The 21,748-nt window shown below is 45.9% G+C and overlaps 1 protein-coding gene across 1 annotated transcript in view; it reads left to right on the top strand.

Moving 5' to 3' along the window:
* Nucleotides 1-21,748, top strand: part of PARD6G (par-6 family cell polarity regulator gamma) — a 174,055-nt gene that overhangs the window by 42,014 nt on the left and 110,293 nt on the right. The window contains exon 2 of the mRNA XM_030212092.1: nt 19,660-19,882. Within this exon, the coding sequence (XP_030067952.1) occupies nt 19,660-19,882 (223 nt within the window). The remainder of the gene's footprint in view (nt 1-19,659; nt 19,883-21,748) is intronic.

Raw genomic sequence — 21,748 nt, 5'->3', positions numbered from 1 at the left:
CAAAATTTAAGCTAGAAGCACAGATAAACGAATTAAGAAATTCTTAGGTTCAAATATCTTATCATTATCAAAATTTTCATCTTTATGATGTGAGATCTTGTGCTGTCGATGTTTAAACTGTTGAACCTGAGTTCCCAAGTCCTCCACTTTTGCATAATCACCTTCCACCGTTTGAAGTCTTGAGAATTTCAGTTACTTTGTATAAGGAGTCCATGGAGGGGAGAGGGGGGAACGGGTTATGATGGATTCTAATCTTGCCTCAGCTTTCCCCGGGAGCAACGTTCTACTTGAGCTGTTATGTTGATTAGGGAAAGAGGAGAGTACTCTCAGCTGTGTTTGGCAATGCAGTTTCCATAGATCTGTGTGGCTCCTCACTCACATTCACTGTCTGTATTGGAGGCACTGTTGGGCCCATGAGAGTCTGGGCTAGCTGGTTCGCCTCAAGATAATCCCTGCCAGGGCCGCCGAGAGACTGGGCCGGGCCCGGGGCCCCGCCCCCCTCATCTGCCACCTGGGTGGGAGGTGAAGCTTCCCCTTCCTTTTTGGCATAAGATGAGAATTTTTGAAGAAAAAAAAAACAGCCATGAAAAGCAGTGTTTCATCAGAGAATCACAGCATGTCTCATTGAGTCACCATCTTGCTCCCCCCCCCCCCCCCCCCACAAAAGAACCAGAATTCACGTTCTATCAGGGGCTCTCTTGCTCAAGGATCTTACATTGAAGATAGTGGGTCTTGGTGGTGATTGCTTTGGTCTGAAGAGTTGAGTTGCATGTAATGTCCTGCCAGGATCCATTTTTTTTTCTTTCTTGGAGAACTCTGTGTTCATCTGCACTATTCCGTCCGAAGGTGATTTCTCCATTTCATGTGAATCAGGAGGTGTGATTGCCCTTCCTTTCTGGATCAGGATATAGACCTGAGGGCCAAAAGATTCCGTAAGCTGGATTTCCACAGAGTTCTGCTTTGGTATTTGCAAGAGGGAATGCCTTTTTGTCTCTCTGATCACTTATTCATTCTCTTCCATGGCCTCTGTAAGGGCAAGCATTATCCAAGGCTTCCATTGTGCATTGGATGAAGTACTAATACAGGTACTACTACTTACCATTTCTATAGCACTACTAGACATATGCAGGCCACCTATGTTTCTAGGAACAAATGGTGCCATCAGGACTGGGACGTCTTGGGCTAGAGGCTTGAGCGGCCTTGCCTGAGGATATCCACAGTGCAGCAACCTAGTCATTACTTCATTCGTTTATGAAGCATTGCAGGGTGGATGTGCTGGCTAGAGCCTGTTTGGATTTTGGCAGAGCAGTAATTCAGGGGGGCCTTGTCTTCTGCTGGATACTAATAGTTATACTTGTTAATTTCCTTTCCTTTAATCTAGCTGAACCTATCTGTAATCCACCCTAGAAGACTTCTGTTTTAGGGACTCGTTAGTTCCTGCTTATCTTTCTCTTATTTGGTGTTTTATTGCCTTTCCTTTTTTTATTAAAATTAAACATGGATAATTGAGGGTACTTGGTCAAAAATACACCTGTTAAAAAAAGCCCCGACAAAATGGCCTCAATAAAAAAGCCCCCACACAAAATGGCCCTGACCAAAAAGAAAACCCTAAACAATAAAGCTCCCGACATAATAGCCACTGTCAAAGCGGCTTGCCCACAATATAGGCCCTGACAAATTAGCCCCCCAACAAAAGGGCCCGATCAAGGTGCCCAGAATATGCCTCTGACAAAGTAGCCTGAACAGTACCAGACGGGGGGAGAACTGCAAGAGGATCTGCCCAACTTTTATTTCTAGAGGATCCCTGTATTTGAGGAGAACTGATCACCAGCTGACCCTGGAAGTGACCCTGGAACTGTCTGCCTTGTCTCTACCATATCCCACCTATGCCGTAACAGGAAGTAGCAGTAAAGATGAGTTCCGGGGTCCACTGGTGAAGTTTTCCTCGAATACAGAGACCCTCCAAAAGTAAAAGTTGGGGGCGGATCCTCTACAAATAAGTCAGGCTATATTTTCATGCAGCGTGCTGCAAGGTAAGTTCTCCCCCTGCCTAGGACCCTGCTATATACCATTTCACAAATGGAGCGTAATAGAGGCTTTAACCTTGAAATGCCAGGGCTCCTAACTCTGGAATCACACAAAGAAGAATATCTCCGCTAACAAAAGTGCCATGAGATTCTATTTCTGTTCTCTGACCTATCGAATACAGGTTTTATATATTTACATTTACTCAGTTTTCCTCATGGACTAGTCAAACATTACTTTTTTTTAGGGCGAGGGGGGCAGAATGACTTTCTATTCTGTTTCCATGCTGCCTTTTTGTAAGGTTATCGGTTTTTCCAAGTATTCCCCTTTCTCAAAGCATGTCCTTTCTGCATTTTTTTTAAAATTCTCTCTGTTCTTGTCCTTGTGGGTCATGTCTGCTTCTCAGATCACTTGATAGTTTTGTCACCATCTGTTGAATTTATTGTTCAAGGGCATCACAGATGCACTCCTGTCAATCCTCTATTAGGTGCAAGACAACAACAGGGCAGTCTATCTGCAAGATCGAAGACAGGGACACAAAAAGCAGAACAGATTAAGAAATCTATATGAAGATGAATTTATTCAACTAACAATGCCCGACACAGGCCATGTTTCACCCACACATTGGCTGCCTCAGGGGCAAATTATGTTGAGAACTGGATACCTCTTCACATATGTGTTGTGACTCATATGACAAGGGAATCTACACTATGGCTCCATGAATCCGCCAGTGTCATTGCTAAAACAGCATTGCTGTTCTTCTTTTTGTGTCTCAATCCTCTAATTTTAAAAAGCATTTCTATGTGTAGAGCAGTATATTAAGTTCAGAAATAGGCTATTAAAAAGTTTACTTCCAGCTGTGCACATAAGCTTGTACACACACAAAGCATTTACTCACGTAAATTAATCTAGGAAATTGTGTGTGAAGAAAAAGCAGGTGTAAATATATGCACTTTTTATTGTTGTCACGGGGGCCATTTTGTCGGAGGGCCTTTTTGTTAGGGGCCAATTTGTCAAGGGCTATTCTGTTATAAGGCTATGCTGTTTTGTCTGGGCTATTATGTCGGAGTGCCATAATTGACTTCTGCAGTAATATGGTGGGATGTGGGTGTGGTGTATAAAGAAGCCTCCTTCTTCTTTGGTAGAGGCATACTAGAGTTTTCCACAGCGTACCAGCCCTTATACCGGTGATATCACTGGAAAAAATTTGTTTCCCTACCTCCATCTGCTGGTAGGAGGGTAGCAATCCACTTATGCAGTCTGGTCCATTTAGACCAAAGGAAGGGAAAATAAACAGGTATTACTAAATTTCATTGTGTGTGCTGAACATGGAGTTTCCATAAGAGTGCCAGGATCAAGTTATTCAAATGAAGGGGAGGGTTCTTAAAAAAAAATTTCAGCCTAATGGTTAATTTCAGCCTAATGGTTAGATCAGTGGGCTGAGAACCAGGCAGGTCCAGTTTAAATCCAACTGATGTTCCTTGTGGTCTTCAGCAATTCATTTAAGCCTCTATGCCTCAGGTACAAACTTAGATTTTAAGCCCTCAAAGGACAGGGAAATACCTACTGTTTTTGAATATAACTTGGCTTGAACTAGTGAGAAAAGTATGACCTGTAAAATTTACTGTTGTAAAGTGGAGAGAATCTGGTGTCACCAAGATACTGCCTTGATCACATGATCCCACCAAAGTGAGTGTATGCGAGTGAAGGAAACTGCTAAGGAAGGTTGCTGTGAGGATGAAGGTTACTTCAGAAGGACTACAAAGAACTGTAAGACTGGAGAAAGCATTGCCTGTTTAAACAGTTTAGGGGTCAATATTCAGCAGTTGGGCGGTGAGTGTTTTGCTCACCGTTGTCAGAGTTATTTCAAGATATTCAGAGCTGGAACTTGTGTGGGCTTTGGAATATCCAGTTATTGTTCAGTTGGTTAAGACTAACCACTTAAGTTGATATTCATGACTTTAGTGGCCATGGAATACTGCATAAAAATAGGAAAGACTTTTGTGCGGTCCCATTTATGTGCTAAATGTGGCTGCTTAAGTGCTGAGTATCGGCACAAATGGTCAAGTGCTGACTCCGCCCATGGAGTGCCCCCAAGATAGTCTGCTTTGAGTTCAGCGCAAACTGCAATATTCAGTGGCACTTAGCTGGTTAAGTGTCGCTGAATGTGAGCAGCTAGCCCCGCCCAAGCAATTTAACTGGTCAGCAGCCTGCTAAATGCTTTGAGTATCGGGCCCTTAAAGATTATATCACAAACGTAGCCTCTGTGGGTGGTTGATGAGAAGGAAGCCATTCCTGAAGAAAAGTCATATGATGTGCCACATAGTATTTGCAAAGGAACATATAGGGGACACTGTATGTATTCAGGAGAGCATTTTGATGTCCGATGAGACAAAAGTGGAACTTTGATTTCAACACTAAGTGATATGTGTTGCATGAAACAAACAAACAGCACATCGCCCTGCTAACATCATCCCCACATTAAAACGTGATGGTGGCAGCATTATGTTGTGGAGATTCTTTGCAGCAGTGGGGTCAGAGAGGTTTGCGAAGACTGGGTGATGCAATGAACAGGCAGATCCTGGAGGAAAATCTGTTCCAGTCTGCTATAGACCCAGGACTGGGGAGAAGGCAACAGTCCTAAGAGCAAAGTTGGAGAAATTGCCCCAAAAGAAACAATGGAGTGGCTTAGTAAGAAAAATGAGAATGTCTCTGCATGGCCCAGTCAAAGCCTAGTCCAGAATTCAACAGGCAAGACATGAGACTGTAGTCCACAGATGATTTCCAGCCAGCATAAGAGCTTCAACTATTCTGCCGAGGAGAATGGGCAAAAACTGCACCATCCAACTCATGGCTGCTATTACTGCAAATGGGGCTTTCACCAGGTATTGAGTCGGAGTGTGTGAAGGCATAGGCATCAAGACTTTTTGGTTTCATATTCTTAATCTTGATTTTTTTCTCTAAATAACTACTGTTGAATTATTGTTACATAATTAGATTTTTTTTATGTTGACAGTTTCATGTTGTATTGATTTTCATTGTGTGTAAAATATTCTTTTGTTAACCATTCCAACTTGGTGTTCATACGGCATGCAAGATTAATTATGGTGTGTGCTTTCCATGTTGGGAATGTAGAATGTTGTGTGGATCAATGAAACAAACTCTTTAAAGCTTTTACAATTTTATTTTTTTAGACGGAATATAGGGGGAAAAAAACAATGATATGAAGACTTTTTTTTTTTTTTTTGCAAGGCATAAGTGCCTTGTTGAAGATATAATGACATTTTTCAGCATTGGTACAATTTCAGTTCTAATTTTAAATGTTTTCCTTTTTTATAGGACATCTTTCTCCAACCTGAAATGACAACAAACACATTTTAGGTTTCTGTTTTAAAAGTAGCTAACTTTAGTATTGGATGCAGCATTTGTCTTCAACATCCCATGATAACTATTCCTTTCAGAATCCCAGTAGTCCCAGGCTGTGGTCATTTTGACTTCTCCTATGGTGAATGACTGATGTTTTTTGTTTTTTTCCCTACTCTCTGCTTGTGGGAGAGTCAGCTGTTCTGTAAACCAGGCCCTAAAAGGTTCTGTCTTTTTTTTTTATTGACTGAGATTTCTTGGAAGGCTTAATCTAAACAAATGAGACTTGACCAATTTTAAAATGTGTGTGTGTGTGTGTTTGTCTGTTGTAGGAGCTGGCGTGAGAAAACAAAATGCTCTTCTTTCCATATGTCCCTGTAGCTTTTGATTTTTTTTGTTTAAATTCCTTGTACACAAGGAAGCCCTCCTCGCCTGTGGAAATTCTTTCAGTTACTATGGCAAGGGTGGGGGGTTGGGACAGCAGGGAATAAGTTGTCTATTAAAGCAGGGCTAGAGAAAAAAAAAACTCTGACTATTGGGGCAAAGCCCTGTCCATAATACTTGTTGTCTAGAGTTGCCCTCTCCTCCTGGTTGTTAGGCCCGTATTTTTAGTGTACCAGGATTGAGGAGGGTGGAGGAGGAGGGCAAAAAATACGAGGAGGCTTCAGAGGTTGGCTCCTGTTCTGGAAGTCACACTTAAAGGGTTCAATGTGCCTTTCCTACCATAGTAGGGCTGCTGCAGATGCATTTTAGCCATGTTTAATTTTCACATTTTGTATTCATTTTTCAAAAAATTAACTTCAAGCATAATATATGTTGACTGAAAATACAGCCCAACAATTAGATAAATTTGCAAAACAAAATTTAGTATAAAGAGAAATATAGCTGTGAATGCCACAGCCGTTGAAGCACTCTGAAAGGGATGTGAGGTGAGACTGAAATTCTAAAAAAAAAAATAAAAAAACAACCCCCCCCCCCCCAAAAAAAAAAAAAAAAAACTCCTAACTATAATTAAGCAGGTAAAATAATTTTCTCCTTGTCTATATATGTAGACAACGCCATCAATGAACTAAGATAGAGCAGCTGGTGCTATTATTCTTTCTTCAGCATATTTCCTCAGCTGATCAGGATTTTTGAAAAGTAAGGGCCTCTTTTACTAAGCCGCATAATGATTCCCATGTGGCAAATGAGAGGATTTGATTGGGCTTACTCTCATTTGCTGCGCTAGGAATCGGTAGCATGGCTTAGTAAAAGAGGCCCTAAGTGATCACGCTTCTATAGTGCAATATATTGGGCAAGAAAACTATGAAAAAGAAATCAGGCCCCTTAGAGAGCAATCACGGTTGAATATTTAGGAAGGTTATGCATTGTTCCTGGGTAAATCCCTAACGTTATAAGACCTTTTAATTCTGAAAGCAGGACTACAACACGCAATCTTGCTCAGGCTTACTAGAAGAGTGGCTCTTAACATAGTAAATGACGGCAGATAAAGATCTGTATGGTCCATCCAGTCTGCCCAACAAGATACTTTATATGTATACCCATGTTTGATTTGTCCTTGCCTTTCTCAGGGCACAGACCGTAGAAGTCTGCCCAGTACTGTTCTTGTACTAAGTTCTGAAGCTAACGTCGAAGCCCCTTAAAATTTACACTCCAGCCCATCCCTATCTATTCAGTCACGATCAGGGCATAGACCGTAGAAGTCTGCCCAGCTCCCGTTTTGTTTCCAATTACCAGCGTCGCCACCCAATCTCCGCTAAGATTCCACGGAACCATTCCCTCTAAACAGGATTCCTTTGTGTTTATCCCACGCATGTTTGAATTCCATTACCGTTTTCATCTCCACCACCTCCCACGGGAGGGCATTCCACATATCCACCACCCTCTCCGTGAAAACATACTTCCTGACATTAGTCCTGAGTCTGCCCCCTCTTCAACCTCAATTCATGTCCTCTAGTTCTACCGCCTTCCCGTCTCCGAAAAAGGTTCATTTGCAGATTAATAACTTTCAAATATTTGAACGTCTGTATCATGTCACCCCTGTTTCTCCTTTTCTCCGAGGTATACATGTTCAGGTCAGCAAGTCTCTCCTTGTACAGTTTGCAACACAAATCCCATACCATTTTCGTAGCTTTTCTTTGCAGCGCTTCCAGTCTTTTTACATCTTTAGCAAGATAAGGCCTCCAAACCTGAACACAATAACTGATGCTATAGTATTCTATAACAGAATTTGATTGCCCAGAACCATCATTTATTTATTTATTTATTTTAAAACAATTATAACCCACCTAAACCTAGGTAGACAGGTAATGCTTGAGGAAGAGTCCAGCACTGCAGGTAGGTCTGACTGTCCACTGCATGATCATTATCCAGAGTTGTCTTCCTTCTGTAAGGAGGAAGTATCTGGTAGAACGTTTTTCTGCCTGATACTTCCAGGCATATCTAATGATTTAGTCATTGAATGATTTAGGAAAATTTAATGAAACACAGATTTATTTTTTTCCCCACCTCTCGGTAGCATTCTTTTGTATTCCAAAGTGTGATGATAGTGCTTAATGAAGGTTGCTTGGCCTGCAGAGAGGAGATCTTGCGCTCAGTTTTGCACTCATGTTTCCTAATAGTAATGTTTAGGAGAGATTTTAGCTGTGTGGCAGGGGCGTAGCTACGTGGGGCCACAGGGGCCTGGCCCCCGCCATAGGGTACCTGTGCTGGTGGGGGACCCCCAACCCCCCCCCCCCCCCCCCCCCCCCGCCAGCCGAAGTCCTCAGCCGGTCTCCGGGCCGGCGTGTTGCTGCAGCTGATGTGGAAGCCTAGAATTCCGTTTTTGTGTGAGACGTCCTGCACATTCAACGTGCAGGACATCAGGACGACTCACACAGAAGAAACAGAATACTAGGCTTCTAGGGTATAAGTGCCAATGTAAATGTAAAATGTAACATACATTTTCAATAAAATTGTTTGTCCTTCATTTAGAGAGCTGGTTAACATTAAGAGCAGCCTCAAAAAGGTGATATAGACTGGATTTGAATATGGCTACAGGTTTCAATAACAATTCCCTAACCTAGGCACACAACTCCCCCAAAGGGCAGCCTGGATGGTAATCGAGAAGAATTAGAAAATATATTAATCGTGAACAGTTTCCACTAGTAGTTCAGTCTTTAATCTTGAGTAAACTAGATTACTGCGATATAGTTTATTTTGGGGTGGCTAAGAATCTTTTAAAATGGTTGCAAATTATACAAAATATTGCCATCCATTTAGTCTCCTCACTAAAAGTCTCCACATATTACTCCATTTTATGTAATGACTCATAGGCTCCCAGTTGAGGGCTGGATTATGTTTAAATTAGGTAGTTTACTTTTCAAAATATTGTATGGAGCTGTACCGAGTTATATGATGACATTAATATGCAGGCCGGTATATGGGAGAATCCATCTTATATGACATTCTGATTTTCTAGCATTTCCCAGTCCTAAAGGACTGGAAATTATTTCAGACAATTTTTATGTATCAAGCAGCAGCATTTTGCTCACACCTCCCAAAGCTTTGTCTAGTTTTGCTAGTTTTAGGAAGATGCTTAAAACCTATCCTTTTAGAAAATATGTTTCGAACACAGTGAATTAGTTATGTTTGTTGTTAATTTAATATATGCTCCTAGATGTTACCTGCTTTGAACTACACTTGATAATAGCGGATTATAAGCTTTGTAACTAACTGTAAAAACTCAATCCTTCCCAACCACTGGTAGAGAGCTCTTGAAGGTGCAATCCCCTTTTCAGGCTGACCTATGCTGACAACAGAAGTAAACAAAAAAAGTGCTTGTTTGTTTTTTAAGGTAAGGCAGCTTAGATCTATATGTGGGTCATTCCATGTCAAGTGGTCTGGTGGTCCCTGCACGACCATCACGGATTTCGATGAAATTTTCTGTGAACATTCATACGTCCCCAATGAACACTGGTAAAGTTTTACATTCGCCGATGCAATTCTTGCTGAGATATAGTAATCTGTTTGACCCCATACTGCAGCCTTCTATGGTATGTCTCTGAGATTTCGGCAACTTTGAGACACTGTATCTCTGGCAATATTTTGTTGAGAGAAACAAAACTTGGCCATCTTGTACAACTTTTTGCGCTCTGTTAAACAAAATAATAAAAAAAAATTTAATGAGCGATTTCCGTGAAGAAAACTTGGAGCAAACTTGGTCCGAAAAATTTGCGGCACGAAAAAACTGTAAAGTTTGGCTTTTTATATCTCTGGAATTAAAGGTGTGATAAATGTGAAACTTTGCACACAACAACTTATCAACACAAGGTTTTCAAATATAAAATTTCATTCTCCTAATATTTTCCATTATTTCACAAATTGAGTGTAAAGTTGATGATTTTTGCAAAAACGCCAAAAATAGGGTAGCCCACTTTTACAAAAAAGACCGTCTGGAAACTCTTTTTAATCATTTTCATTAGAAAGAGCATGTTTCAAACCCCTTAAAGTAGGGGTGCTAGAGGAAGCTGGGAGTGTAACATGGGGTTGGGGGAGAGCAAGCTTGGATATATGCCACATGTTGGTGGGGTGAAAAAGTAAGTGGTGGTGTGGAGTGTGTGCAAGGGATGGAAGAAATAGAGAGGTGGGAGACCTTAGGGATGAAGAGAGCTAGGGGTCTTGCTGAGAGTTTAAGGAGAGAACAGAGTGAATCAGTAATGGCTGAGGGGTAGGAAGAGAAAACTGGAAGGCAGGGAGCTGCTAGAGGGTAGCTAATTGGATGAACAGAGAAACAGTGGAGCAGGGGAAAGTTCCATTATGGAGAAGGAGCAGAGAAAGCCAGGGGCTTGAAACTACAAAGGGAAGGGGTTCAATTGAGAGGAGGAATCTGAGGGCGTATTTCATGCTTGGGCAAGGTATTGGGCCTTGTGGTGGAATTCTGTTCCCAAAAAAATACAAATAATGTATGTAGAATTTTGCAGCATTTTTGAATATTTTGTGTATATAGCAGGCTGCCAAAATGTTCTTTCTAGCACAGAGAACATTTTGGGCTCCTACTCCGGAAAGGTGTCAGTCAAATCTAAATAGGAGGAAGGCTGGTCTGAGAGAGTAAGTAACCCAATAAGATTTAAACTTAGGCATTTGGAGGGAAGTATAAAACACTGAGTTAAGGGAGGAGCCTTGTCCCTTCTTCTGTGGAGGTGGCCTAGGAAGGAGATGTAGTAGGTAGGTTACCCCATCTGGGAGCCTGTCTGAGTACTGGCTTTCTACTGTAGTGGCCAAGAAAGAGGGAAGAAGGCAAGGAGAAGCAAGCACAGGGATTGTCAGTCTGGATCACAGCTGTCCCTTGAAGCATAAAGGAGGCAAGAAGTGTATTTGCACTGATAAGGGGTTGACAATTTGATCCACAACTGTCCCCTGATGTATAGAAGGGTCAATTTTTATAATTTGGTGCCTCAAGTTGGGTAGCGTAAAGCTACAGGTTGAGCACCAGCCAATTCTGTAATGGCATCTTGGCACCATATGAGGAAAGACTTAAAGAGTTTAGGGCTCTTCAGCTTGGACAAGAGACGGCTGAGGAGAAATATGATTGATGTTTATAAAATCCTGAGTGGTGTAGAATGGGTAGAAGTGAATCGATTTTTCACTCTTTTAAAAAGTGCAAAGACCAGGGGACACTCAATGAAATTACATGGAAATACTTTTAAAACAGAAAATATTTTTTCACTCAAAGAATAGTTAAGCTCTGGAACTCGCTGCCAGAGGAAGTGGTTAGCATATCTCGGTCTAAAAAAGGTTTGGACAAGTTCCTAGAGGAAAAGTCCATAGTCTGTTATTGAGATGGACATGGGGGAGCCACTGCTTGCCCCGGGATTGGTAGCTTGGAATGTTGCTACTATTTGGGTTTCTGCCAGGTAGTTGTGACCTGGATTGGCCACTGTTGGAAACAGGATACTGGGCTAGATGGGTCATTGGTCTGACCCAGTATGGCTATTCTTATGTTCCTATAAAATACTAGTGTAAGTGGCAGCGCCCCCAGCTAGGTGCGCCATGCAGTGTGAACGACTTAAAGTACTCTATAAGATGCATGCTAAGTAGGAGACACGCTCATGCCTCGCCTCGTCCCACACACTTAAAACACTACCTCATAGACTAGCGCGTAGCACACTTGTGCCTATAAATGCTAAGGCGCCAGTTTCGCATGCCACTGGAACTGCACACGCCCAGTTATAAAATTACCCTTAAAGCACCCTGCAAGAGGAAAGATTTTGAATCCTGTGAGAGACCTGAGCTTGAGCTTCTGTCAGAGATAGCTCAAGAATGAAGCTGCTACTAAAAAGGATAGGGAAGGGATTTGGATTTGATGAAAGTAGTGGAGCTAGTCAGTGCTAACACATTAAGCAAGGGATGGAACGCCCACCAGGGTATTTGTCCATTAACTTGTTCGACAAGGCAAACTATAGCATTCTGAGAGCACTGAACAACAAAAGGAGGACTAGAAAGCCTAAGAAAGGAATTAAAAGCACAAGTAACCCTGTTACCACCCAGAGAGAGAGAGACAGAATTTACAGGGCTCTTTGTCTCAAAGACCTATCTATAAAAAATACCAACTCAAGAAGGCGATGAGGGCTACAGTGCATTTGAGGAGAAAGGCATCACAAGGAACAATCCAGTCTGAAAGGGATGTTGCAGTTTGTAGTGACGCTGTTCAGGAGAGACTAAGATCTCTTTCTCCGAGGACAAGCAGGCTGCTTGTTCTCACTGATGGGTGACGTCCACGGCAGCCCCTCCAATCGGAAACTTCACTAGCAAAGTCCTTTGCTAGCCCTCGCGCGCCCGCGCGCACCGCGCATGCGCGGCCGTCTTCCCGCCCGAAACCGGCTCGAGCCGGCCAGTCTTCTTTTGTCCGCACTCGGTACGGTCGTGTTTTCGCCGTGTCGAGCCCCGGAAAGTCGACCTCGCGCGTCCAATTTGTTTGAACGTGTTTTTTTCCTTCGGGAAAGTTTTGTACCTAGTCGGGAAGTGCTCCGGAAACCCCCCGCCGGGTTTCGTGTAAATCCTCCCCGTACTTCCAGCTTTTTTGCCCCGGTAAGTTTTCTTTCGTCGTCGGGGTAGGCCTTTTTTTTCGGCCTCGGTCGAGATTTTTTCTCCCTCTAAATTTGGTGCTTCGAATTTCGCCATTTCGGCTTTTGATTTCGCCGGCGTGATTTTTCCGCCCATGACATCGAAGCCTTCCAGCGGCTTCAAGAAGTGCACCCAGTGCGCCCGGGTTATCTCGCTCACTGATCGACACTCGTCGTGTCTTCAGTGTCTGGGGGCCGAGCACCGCCCTCAGAACTGCAGTCTGTGTTCCCTGCTTCAAAGGCGGACTCAGGTAGCGAGACTAGCCCAGTGGAACGTGTTGTTCTCGGGCTCTTCGTCGGCATCGGCACCGGGATCTTCGAGTGCATCGACGTCGTCAGCGTCCAGACCATCTTCCTCGGCCGCCCCTGCATCGAGTGCATCGAGGCATCGGGCCTCTGCATCGGCGCCGAGACATCGGATAGCTGCATCGACGTCGGTGGTACCAGGACCTCGTCTGCTGATGTCGTCGGACGGTGGTGCATCGGGTGGAGTGCAGGTGAGGGCTGTCCATTCCCCTGCTGGTGGCGGTGAGCCCTCGGGTGGGTCTCCGCCTACCCTGAGGGCTCCTGCGGTACAGCCCCCCCGAGATCGACCTTCTTCAGTCTCGGCCCCGAGGAAGCGACGAGTGGATTCGACGTCCTCCTCGTCGGTGCCGGGGAGCTCCGGTGACATGCTTCGGAAGAAATCGAAGAAGCATCGACACCGGTCTCCTCCCCGTGTCGGCACCGAGAGCTCTGGGTCGCCGAGGGATTCGGCACCCAGCAGGCATCGGCACCGAGAGGACCGCTCACCCTCTGTTCAGGAGGTGTCGATGCGCTCCGCTCTGGACAGCCCGGAACAGCCTCCACGCCCGGAACAGGTACTGACGTCGACGCCTGCATCGACCTCTCAGCCTTTCTCTGCAGCCGCTCTAAACGAGAGCCTCCGGGCCGTTCTCCCAGAGATTCTGGGAGAGCTGTTGCGCCCTACCCCTCCGGTACCGGCGGTGCTTGCGCCACCGGTACCGTCGAGCGTGGCGCCGGCTGGCCCATCGCCCAGGTTGAGGTCCCCGACGTCGGTACCGCGTGCGGTACCGACCGCGGCCACCTCCCAGGAAGGCTCCCCGACTACGTCGGCGGAGGGAGCTTCGCCGATGCGGGCGAGGGAGTCTACCTCTCGACGCCCCCATCGTGGACAGGGTTCCACGGAGTCGAGCAGGGCGAGGTTGCAGACACAGGTCCGTGAACTTGTGTCTGACACCGAGGGTGAGGCCTCGTGGGAGGAAGAGGAAGATCCCAGATATTTCTCTGACGAGGAGTCTGGGGGTCTTCCGTCTGATCCCACTCCCTCTCCTGAGAGACAGCTTTCTCCTCCCGAGAGTCTGTCTTTTGCCTCCTTTGTCCGGGAGATGTCTACGGCCATCCCCTTCCCGGTGGTTGTGGAGGACGAGCCCAGGGCTGAAATGTTTGAGCTCCTGGACTATCCTTCTCCACCTAAGGAAGCGTCCACTGTTCCCTTGCACCATGTCCTGAAGAAGACATTGCTTGCGAACTGGACAAAACCATTAACTAATCCCCACATTCCCAAGAAGATCGAGTCCCAGTACCGGATCCATGGGGACCCAGAGCTGATGCGCACTCAGTTGCCTCATGACTCTGGAGTTGTGGATTTGGCCCTAAAGAAGGCTAAGAGTTCTAGGGAACATGCTTCGGCGCCCCCGGGCAAGGACGCTAGAACCTTAGACTCCTTTGGGAGGAAGGCCTACCATTCCTCTATGCTCGTGTCCAAGATCCAGTCTTACCAGCTCTACACGAGCATACACATGCGGAATAATGTGCGGCAGTTGGCGGGCTTGGTTGATGCTCTTCCCCCTGAGCAAGCCAAGCCTTTTCAGGAGGTGGTCAGGCAGCTGAAGGCGTGCAGAAAATTCCTGGCCAGAGGAGTTTATGACACTTTTGATGTTGCGTCCAGGGCCGCTGCTCAAGGTGTGGTGATGCGCAGGCTCTCATGGCTGCGTGCCGCCGACCTGGAGAATAGAGTCCAGCAGCGGATTACGGACTTGCCTTGCCGTGCGGATAACATTTTTGGCGAAAAAGTCGAGCAGGTGGTAGAGTCTCTCCACCAGCGGGACACCGCATTCGACAAGTTCGCCCGCCGGCAGCCTTCAGCTTCTACCTCTACAGGTAGACGATTTTTCGGGGGAAGGAAGACTGTTCCCTATACTTCTGGCAAGCGTAGGTACAATCCTCCTTCCCGACAGCCTGCGGCCCAGGCTAAGCCCCAGCGCGCTCGCTCTCGTCAGCAGCGTGCGAATCAGCAAGGCCCCGCGGCTCCCCAGCAAAAGCAAGGGGCGAGCTTTTGACTGGCTCCAGCAGAGCATAGCCGACATCCAAGTGTCAGTGCCGGGCGACCTGCCTGTCGGAGGGAGGTTAAAAGCTTTTCACCAAAGGTGGCCTCTTATAACCTCCGATCAGTGGGTTCTCCAAATAGTCCGGCAAGGATACACCCTCAATTTGGCCTCTCAACCTCCAAATTGTCCACCGGGAGCTCAGTCCTACAGCTTCCAGCACAAGCAGGTACTTGCAGAGGAACTCTCCGCCCTTCTCAGCGCCAATGCGGTCGAGCCCGTGCCATCCGGGCAAGAAGGGCTGGGGTTCTATTCCAGGTACTTCCTTGTGGAAAAGAAAACAGGGGGGATGCGTCCCATCCTAGACCTAAGGGCCCTGAACAAATATCTCGTAAAAGAAAAGTTCAGGATGCTTTCCCTGGGCACCCTTCTCCCCATGATTCAGCAAAACGATTGGCTATGCTCTCTGGACTTGAAGGATGCCTACACACACATCCCGATACTGCCAGCTCACAGACAGTATCTGCGATTTCAGCTGGGCGCACGCCACTTCCAGTACTGTGTGCTACCCTTTGGGCTCGCCTCTGCGCCCAGGGTGTTCACAAAGTGCCTAGCTGTGGTAGCAGCGGCGCTTCGCAGGCTGGGGGTGCACGTGTTCCCATATCTCGACGATTGGCTGGTGAAGAACACATCCGAGGCAGGAGCCCTGCAGTCCATGCAGATGACTATTCGCCTCCTGGAGCTACTGGGGTTTGTGATAAATTACCCAAAGTCCCATCTTCTCCCAGTGCAGAAACTCGAATTCATCGGAGCCCTGCTGGATTCTCGGACGGCTCGCGCCTATCTCCCAGAGGCGAGGGCCAACAACTTGTTGTCCCTCGTCTCGCGGGTGCGAGCGTCCCAGCAGATCACAGCTCGGCAGATGTTGAGATTGCTGGGCCACATGGCCTCCACAGTTCATGTGACTCCCATGGCCCGCCTTCACATGAGATCTGCTCAATGGACCCTAGCCTCCCAGTGGTATCAGGCCGCCGGGGGTCTAGAGGACGTGATCCACCTGTCCACGAGTTTTCTCGAATCCCTGTATTGGTGGACGATTTGCTCCAATTTGACTCTGGGACGTCCCTTCCAAATTCCTCAGCCTCAAAAAGTGCTGACCACGGATGCGTCTCTCCTGGGATGGGGAGCTCATGTCGATGGGCTTCACACCCAAGGAAGGTGGTCCCTCCAAGAAAGCGATCTACAGATCAATCTTCTGGAGTTGCGAGCGATCTGGAACGCTCTGAAGGCTTTCAGAGATCGGCTGTCCCACCAAATTATCCAAATTCAGACAGACAATCAGGTTGCCATGTACTATGTCAACAAGCAGGGGGGCACCGGATCTCGCCCCCTGTGTCAGGAAGCCGTCAGCATGTGGCTCTGGGCTCGCCGTCAAGGCATGGTGCTCCAAGCCACATATCTGGCAGGCGTAAACAACAGTCTGGCCGACAGGTTGAGCAGGATTATGCAACCTCACGAGTGGTCGCTCAATTCCCGTGTGGTGCGACAGATCTTCCAGGCGTGGGGCACCCCCCTGGTGGATCTCTTCGCATCTCAAGTGAACCACAAGGTCCCTCAGTTCTGTTCCAGGCTTCAGGCCCACGGCAGACTGGCGTCGGATGCCTTCCTCCTGGATTGGGGGGAAGGTCTGCTGTATGCTTATCCTCCCATTCCTCTGGTGGGGAAGACTTTGTTGAAACTCAAGCAAGACCGAGGCACCATGATTCTGATTGCTCCCTTTTGGCCGCGTCAGATCTGGTTCCCTCTTCTTCTGGAGTTATCCTCCGAAGAACCGTGGAGATTGGAGTGTTTTCCGACCCTCATCACGCAGGACGAAGGGGCTCTGCTGCATCCCAACCTCCAGTCCCTGGCTCTCACGGCCTGGATGTTGAGGGCGTAGACTTTGCCTCTTTGGGTCTGCCAGAGGGTGTCTCCCGCATCTTGCTTGCTTCCAGGAAAGACTCCACTAAGAGAAGTTACTTCTTTCATTGGAGGAGGTTTGCCGTCTGGTGTGACAGCAAGGCCCTAGATCCTCGCTCTTGTCCTACACAGACCCTGCTTGAATACCTTCTCCACTTGTCTGAGTCTGGTCTGAAGACCAACTCCGTAAGGGTTCACCTTAGTGCAATCAGTGCATACCATTACCAAGTGGAAGGTAAGCCGATCTCAGGACAGCCTTTAGTTGTTCGCTTCATGAGAGGTTTGCTTTTGTCAAAGCCCCCTGTCAAGCCTCCTACAGTGTCATGGGATCTCAATGTCGTTCTCACCCAGCTGATGAAACCTCCTTTCGAGCCACTGAATTCCTGCCATCCGAAGTACTTGACCTGGAAGGTCATTTTCTTGGTGGCAGTTACCTCGGCTCGTAGAGTCAGTGAGCTTCAGGCCCTGGTAGCCCAGGCCCCTTACACCAAATTTCATCATAACAGAGTAGTCCTCCGCACTCACCCTAAGTTTCTGCCAAAGGTTGTGTCGGAGTTCCATCTGAACCAGTCAATTGTCTTGCCAACATTCTTTCCCCGTCCTCATTCCTGCCCTGCTGAACGTCAGCTGCACACATTGGACTGCAAGAGAGCATTGGCCTTCTATCTGGAGCGGACACAGCCCCACAGACAGTCCGCCCAATTGTTTGTTTCTTTTGATCCCAACAAGAGGGGAGTGGCTGTAGGGAAACGCACCATATCCAATTGGCTAGCAGATTGCATTTCCTTCACTTACGCCCAGGCTGGGCTGGCTCTTGAGGGTCATGTCACGGCTCATAATGTTAGAGCCATGGCAGCGTCGGTAGCCCACTTGAAGTCAGCCACCATGGAGGAAATTTGCAAAGCTGCGACGTGGTCATCTGTCCACACATTCACATCTCATTACTGCCTGCAGCAGGATACCCGACGTGACAGTCGGTTCGGGCAGTCAGTTCTTCAGAACCTGTTTGGGCTTTAGGATCCAACTCCACCCCCCGAGGGCCCTGTTTGTTCTGTTCCAGGCTACACTCTCAGTTAGTTGGTAAATTTTTTAGGTCAATCTCAGTTATGTCCTCGCCGTTGCGAGGCCCAATTGACCAATGTTGTTGTTTTGAGTGAGCCTGGGGGCTAGGGATACCCCATCAGTGAGAACAAGCAGCCTGCTTGTCCTCGGAGAAAGCGAATGCTACATACCTGTAGAAGGTATTCTCCGAGGACAGCAGGCTGATTGTTCTCACAAACCCGCCCGCCTCCCCTTTGGAGTTGTGTCTTCCCTTGAAGTGTATTGTCTTGCTACATACTGGACTGGCCGGCTCGAGCCGGTTTCGGGCGGGAAGACGGCCGCGCATGCGCGGTGCGCGCGGGCGCGCGAGGGCTAGCAAAGGACTTTGCTAGTGAAGTTTCCGATTGGAGGGGCTGCCGTGGACGTCACCCATCAGTGAGAACAATCAGCCTGCTGTCCTCGGAGAATACCTTCTACAGGTATGTAGCATTCGCTTTCTCTGATGAGGCTATTTGATTTTTTTTTTTCTGTAGCTGTGTTTGTTTTTATGGACTGTTTGCCTGTTGGTTTTCATATTTCTTTTTCACGTACTCGTAGATTACTAGAGCAGTCATTAAAAGTGGTTTTTGTTTTACAGCCAGAACAGTGTCTGGTCTTTCCTGACCTTTTCTAATTCACTGCGCCTTACTTCTATTTTTACCTAACATCTTAAGCTCATGGGCAAAGTGACCCTTTAATTGTGTCATGAGGGAGAATGTAGAGAGCATTGCATGTAATTGTTGGCTTTAACTGTTATATAGCTTCCTCAGCTCAGCCCCAAATATGAGGTCCGCTTTCAGAATTTTCAAAACTTTTTGTACACAATTCCCCCAGTTGAAAAAAATTATTTTACAGCAGTTTTGTGCTGGAGCGCTCACTGCCTGGTTTTCATCCTCCTGCCATTTAGGGATCCTCTATGAATATTTCACGCCTTTCTGGTTTCCATCACACCTTTGTTTTCCCCCACTGCTTCTGGAAGAACATTCCAAATGTCTAGTTAAAACTATTTTTGTAAAGCAGTCTCTTCTTATTGACAGTATTTTTATGTAGTATTTAGTTCACACCTTTCCAGTGGTAGTTCAAGGCAAGGATTAACAATCTAAGGACCCTGATTACTAAGCTGCGCTGTAGGCGCACCAATGCTAAAGACACCTATAGGAATATATGGGTGTCTCTAGCATTAGTGCGCACTAAAAAGTTAGTGTGGCTTAGTAAACCGGGCCCTAAGTTTCTATCTGAGGCAGCGAAGAGGGTTTAGTGACTTGCCCAAGGCCTCAAAGAATGTCAGTGAAATTTGAACCCTGGTCTCTGGTTCCTAGCCTGCTGCTCTAAACACTGGGCTACTCCTCTGCTCATTATTGTGCTCTGGCTGTAGGAGGGTCATCTCTAGGGAAAGTCTGTAGATGTTGAATAGCAGAAATTATATTGTGCACATGCGTTTGAGTATCTGTTTGTAAGGTACTATATTGAGAACCTTGTGATATTCCTATGGATTGTAAGTGCTTACATTTGTATAATAATTATTGTTTTTCTTTTGTCCTTACTGCTTCCACGTCCATTTTGTGGTTTCCCACTCCTGTTGCAGTGTTGAGATCTGTTGAATGTTTCTTATATTTAACGTGCTCTAAACGTGTGCATTTTTTATGGGAGGCTGCACAGCAGATTTTCCAACTGATTCACCTCCTTACCATGTTCTCATGTTGCCAGATAATAAGACTGAACGCTGCTGCCTTTTGTTGATTTTGTGTGTGTTTCACTGTGGCTCACTGACTCACACTATTTTTCTTGCCCTTTCCTTGCAGTTCGGGGCAGAGTTCCGGAGATTCTCCTTGAACCGTTATGCGCCAGGCACGTTTGAGGAATTCCTCAAGCTTGTGCTCCATGTCCATCAGATGACCAGCGCAGAGGTCATGCTTGGCTATGCCGATGTGCACGGTGACCTGCTCCCTATCAACAATGATGACAATTTCTTCAAAGCTGTGTCAAGCGCCAACCCCCTGCTGCGTGTATTTATTCAAAGACAAGGTACAGCTGTATATCATTCACATCCTCTACTATTTAAGCTTGATACTGTGTCTTTGCTTTAATTTTTTAAATTTTATTTTGCTTGTCTTGACGGACCTTCGGTCTGTCCCAGTATGGCAATACTTATGTACTGAAACCTTTTTTCACTGCTCTGTGACTCCTTGATGCAGTGATATTTAGATTTCGCCTAGTATTTTGAATGTTCCTAAAATGAATTCTCACAGCTTTTGGTCATATAAATAAAGGCAAGCCAAAACAGGGTGAGGTAGAGGGTCGACCAAATGACAAGCCAACTCAGGAGATGTTGCTGGAGAATCCTTTTGGACGAGGACCCGACACAGGCTGTATTTTGGCAGATGGAGCCGCCTACCTCGGGGGTCACACCAGTATTCTTTCTGAGCCAGAGCAGCTGGTTGTATGGCTGGTGCAAAGGTGCTGTTAGAACAGTAGTGTCCGCAGGGTAAAAGATGCCTGTAAAATGCAGAGTGTCCACTCTGTTTCACTCCCAGCATCTTGGCTCCATAGTGGGGTTGAGGGAAGCAGGAAGGTAGCTGACGGGTTTACATGTGCAAGAAAGTCTCAGCTTATGGCAAGAGAATTCCTGCTTTCTGTCAATCAAGACAGTTCAACCTATGGATTATAGTACATATACTTAACAGTGGGAATCTATTAGCCCAAAGATCCAAATGGCTCTGTTTTAGGAATCAAATTGTTAAGAGTAGGATTAATATAGCAAACAGCAGTAGACTTAGAATAAGATTGCCTTCAACAATCTAGAACAGTTATTTAACAACCAGATGGCTGTATCATTTAAGTACATAAGTATTGCCATACTGGAACAAGACTGAAGGTCGATCAAGCCCAGCTTCCTGTTTCCAGTAATGGCAAATCCAGGTTACAAGTACCTACCAAGATCCCAAAAGAGTACAATACATTTTATGCTGCTTATCCTAGAAATAAGCAGTGGATTTTCCCCAAGTTCATTTTAATAATGGCTTATGGACTTTTCTTTTAGGAAGCTATCCAAACTTTTTTTTAAACCTTGTTAAGCTAACTGCTTTTACTACATTCTTTGGCAACGAATTCCAGAGTTTACTTACACGTTGAGTGAAGAAATATTTTCTATGATTCTACTTTGTAGCTTCATTGTGTGCCCCCCTAGTCCTAGTATTTTTGGAATGAGTAAACAAGCGAGTCATGTCTACCTGTTCTATTCCACTCATTATTTTATAGACCTCTATCATATTTCCCCTCAGCCATCTTTCAGTTTGCAAATAATTTGATAGGATTGCAAAAGATTTTTATTTAGCTCCCACCTTTTTCATTAGTAGCTCAAGGTGAGTTACGTTCAAGTACAGTATAGTATTTCCTGTCCCCAAAGGGTTTATAATATGTCCTGAAGCAATGGAGGGTTAAGTGACTTGATCAAGGAGGAAAGATGTGGGTTGCTGTTTAGGATTTGGGAACAATGAGAGAGTATCTCTTCATCAACCAATTAAGCTATGGATGACTGATGAAGGAGCTTTTTGAGACAGGCAAGAGTTAAGAAAATGAATGTGGATTAAGGTTGCTTGTGTTCTGAGGGTGCACTAATCCAGATCTGCGAGCGTCCTTGTATTTTTCATCTTCATTGTATAAGCCAGGATTAAAATTGTCATAATCTTCAGTAGATGTTTAGCAATTGTTACTTGGAAATCAAATGTGTGTGCTCAGCCTCTTTCAGGATTTTGAAGAAAATTAATAAATTGACCATCTGCTTGCAGTGGCATTGGAGGTAATTCTATCCAATTAGAAGTCTGGGTCTGATAAGTTTCCTGTGTGGTGGAACTTAATTGTGATCTGGCATGCACATAGGACGCGGTAGCA

This window comes from Microcaecilia unicolor, chromosome 1 (genome assembly GCF_901765095.1).
Source record: "Microcaecilia unicolor chromosome 1, aMicUni1.1, whole genome shotgun sequence".
NCBI lineage: Eukaryota > Metazoa > Chordata > Amphibia > Gymnophiona > Siphonopidae > Microcaecilia > Microcaecilia unicolor.
Note: the sequence above shows the minus strand (reverse complement) of the source record. Positions and strands in the feature narration are given on the sequence as shown.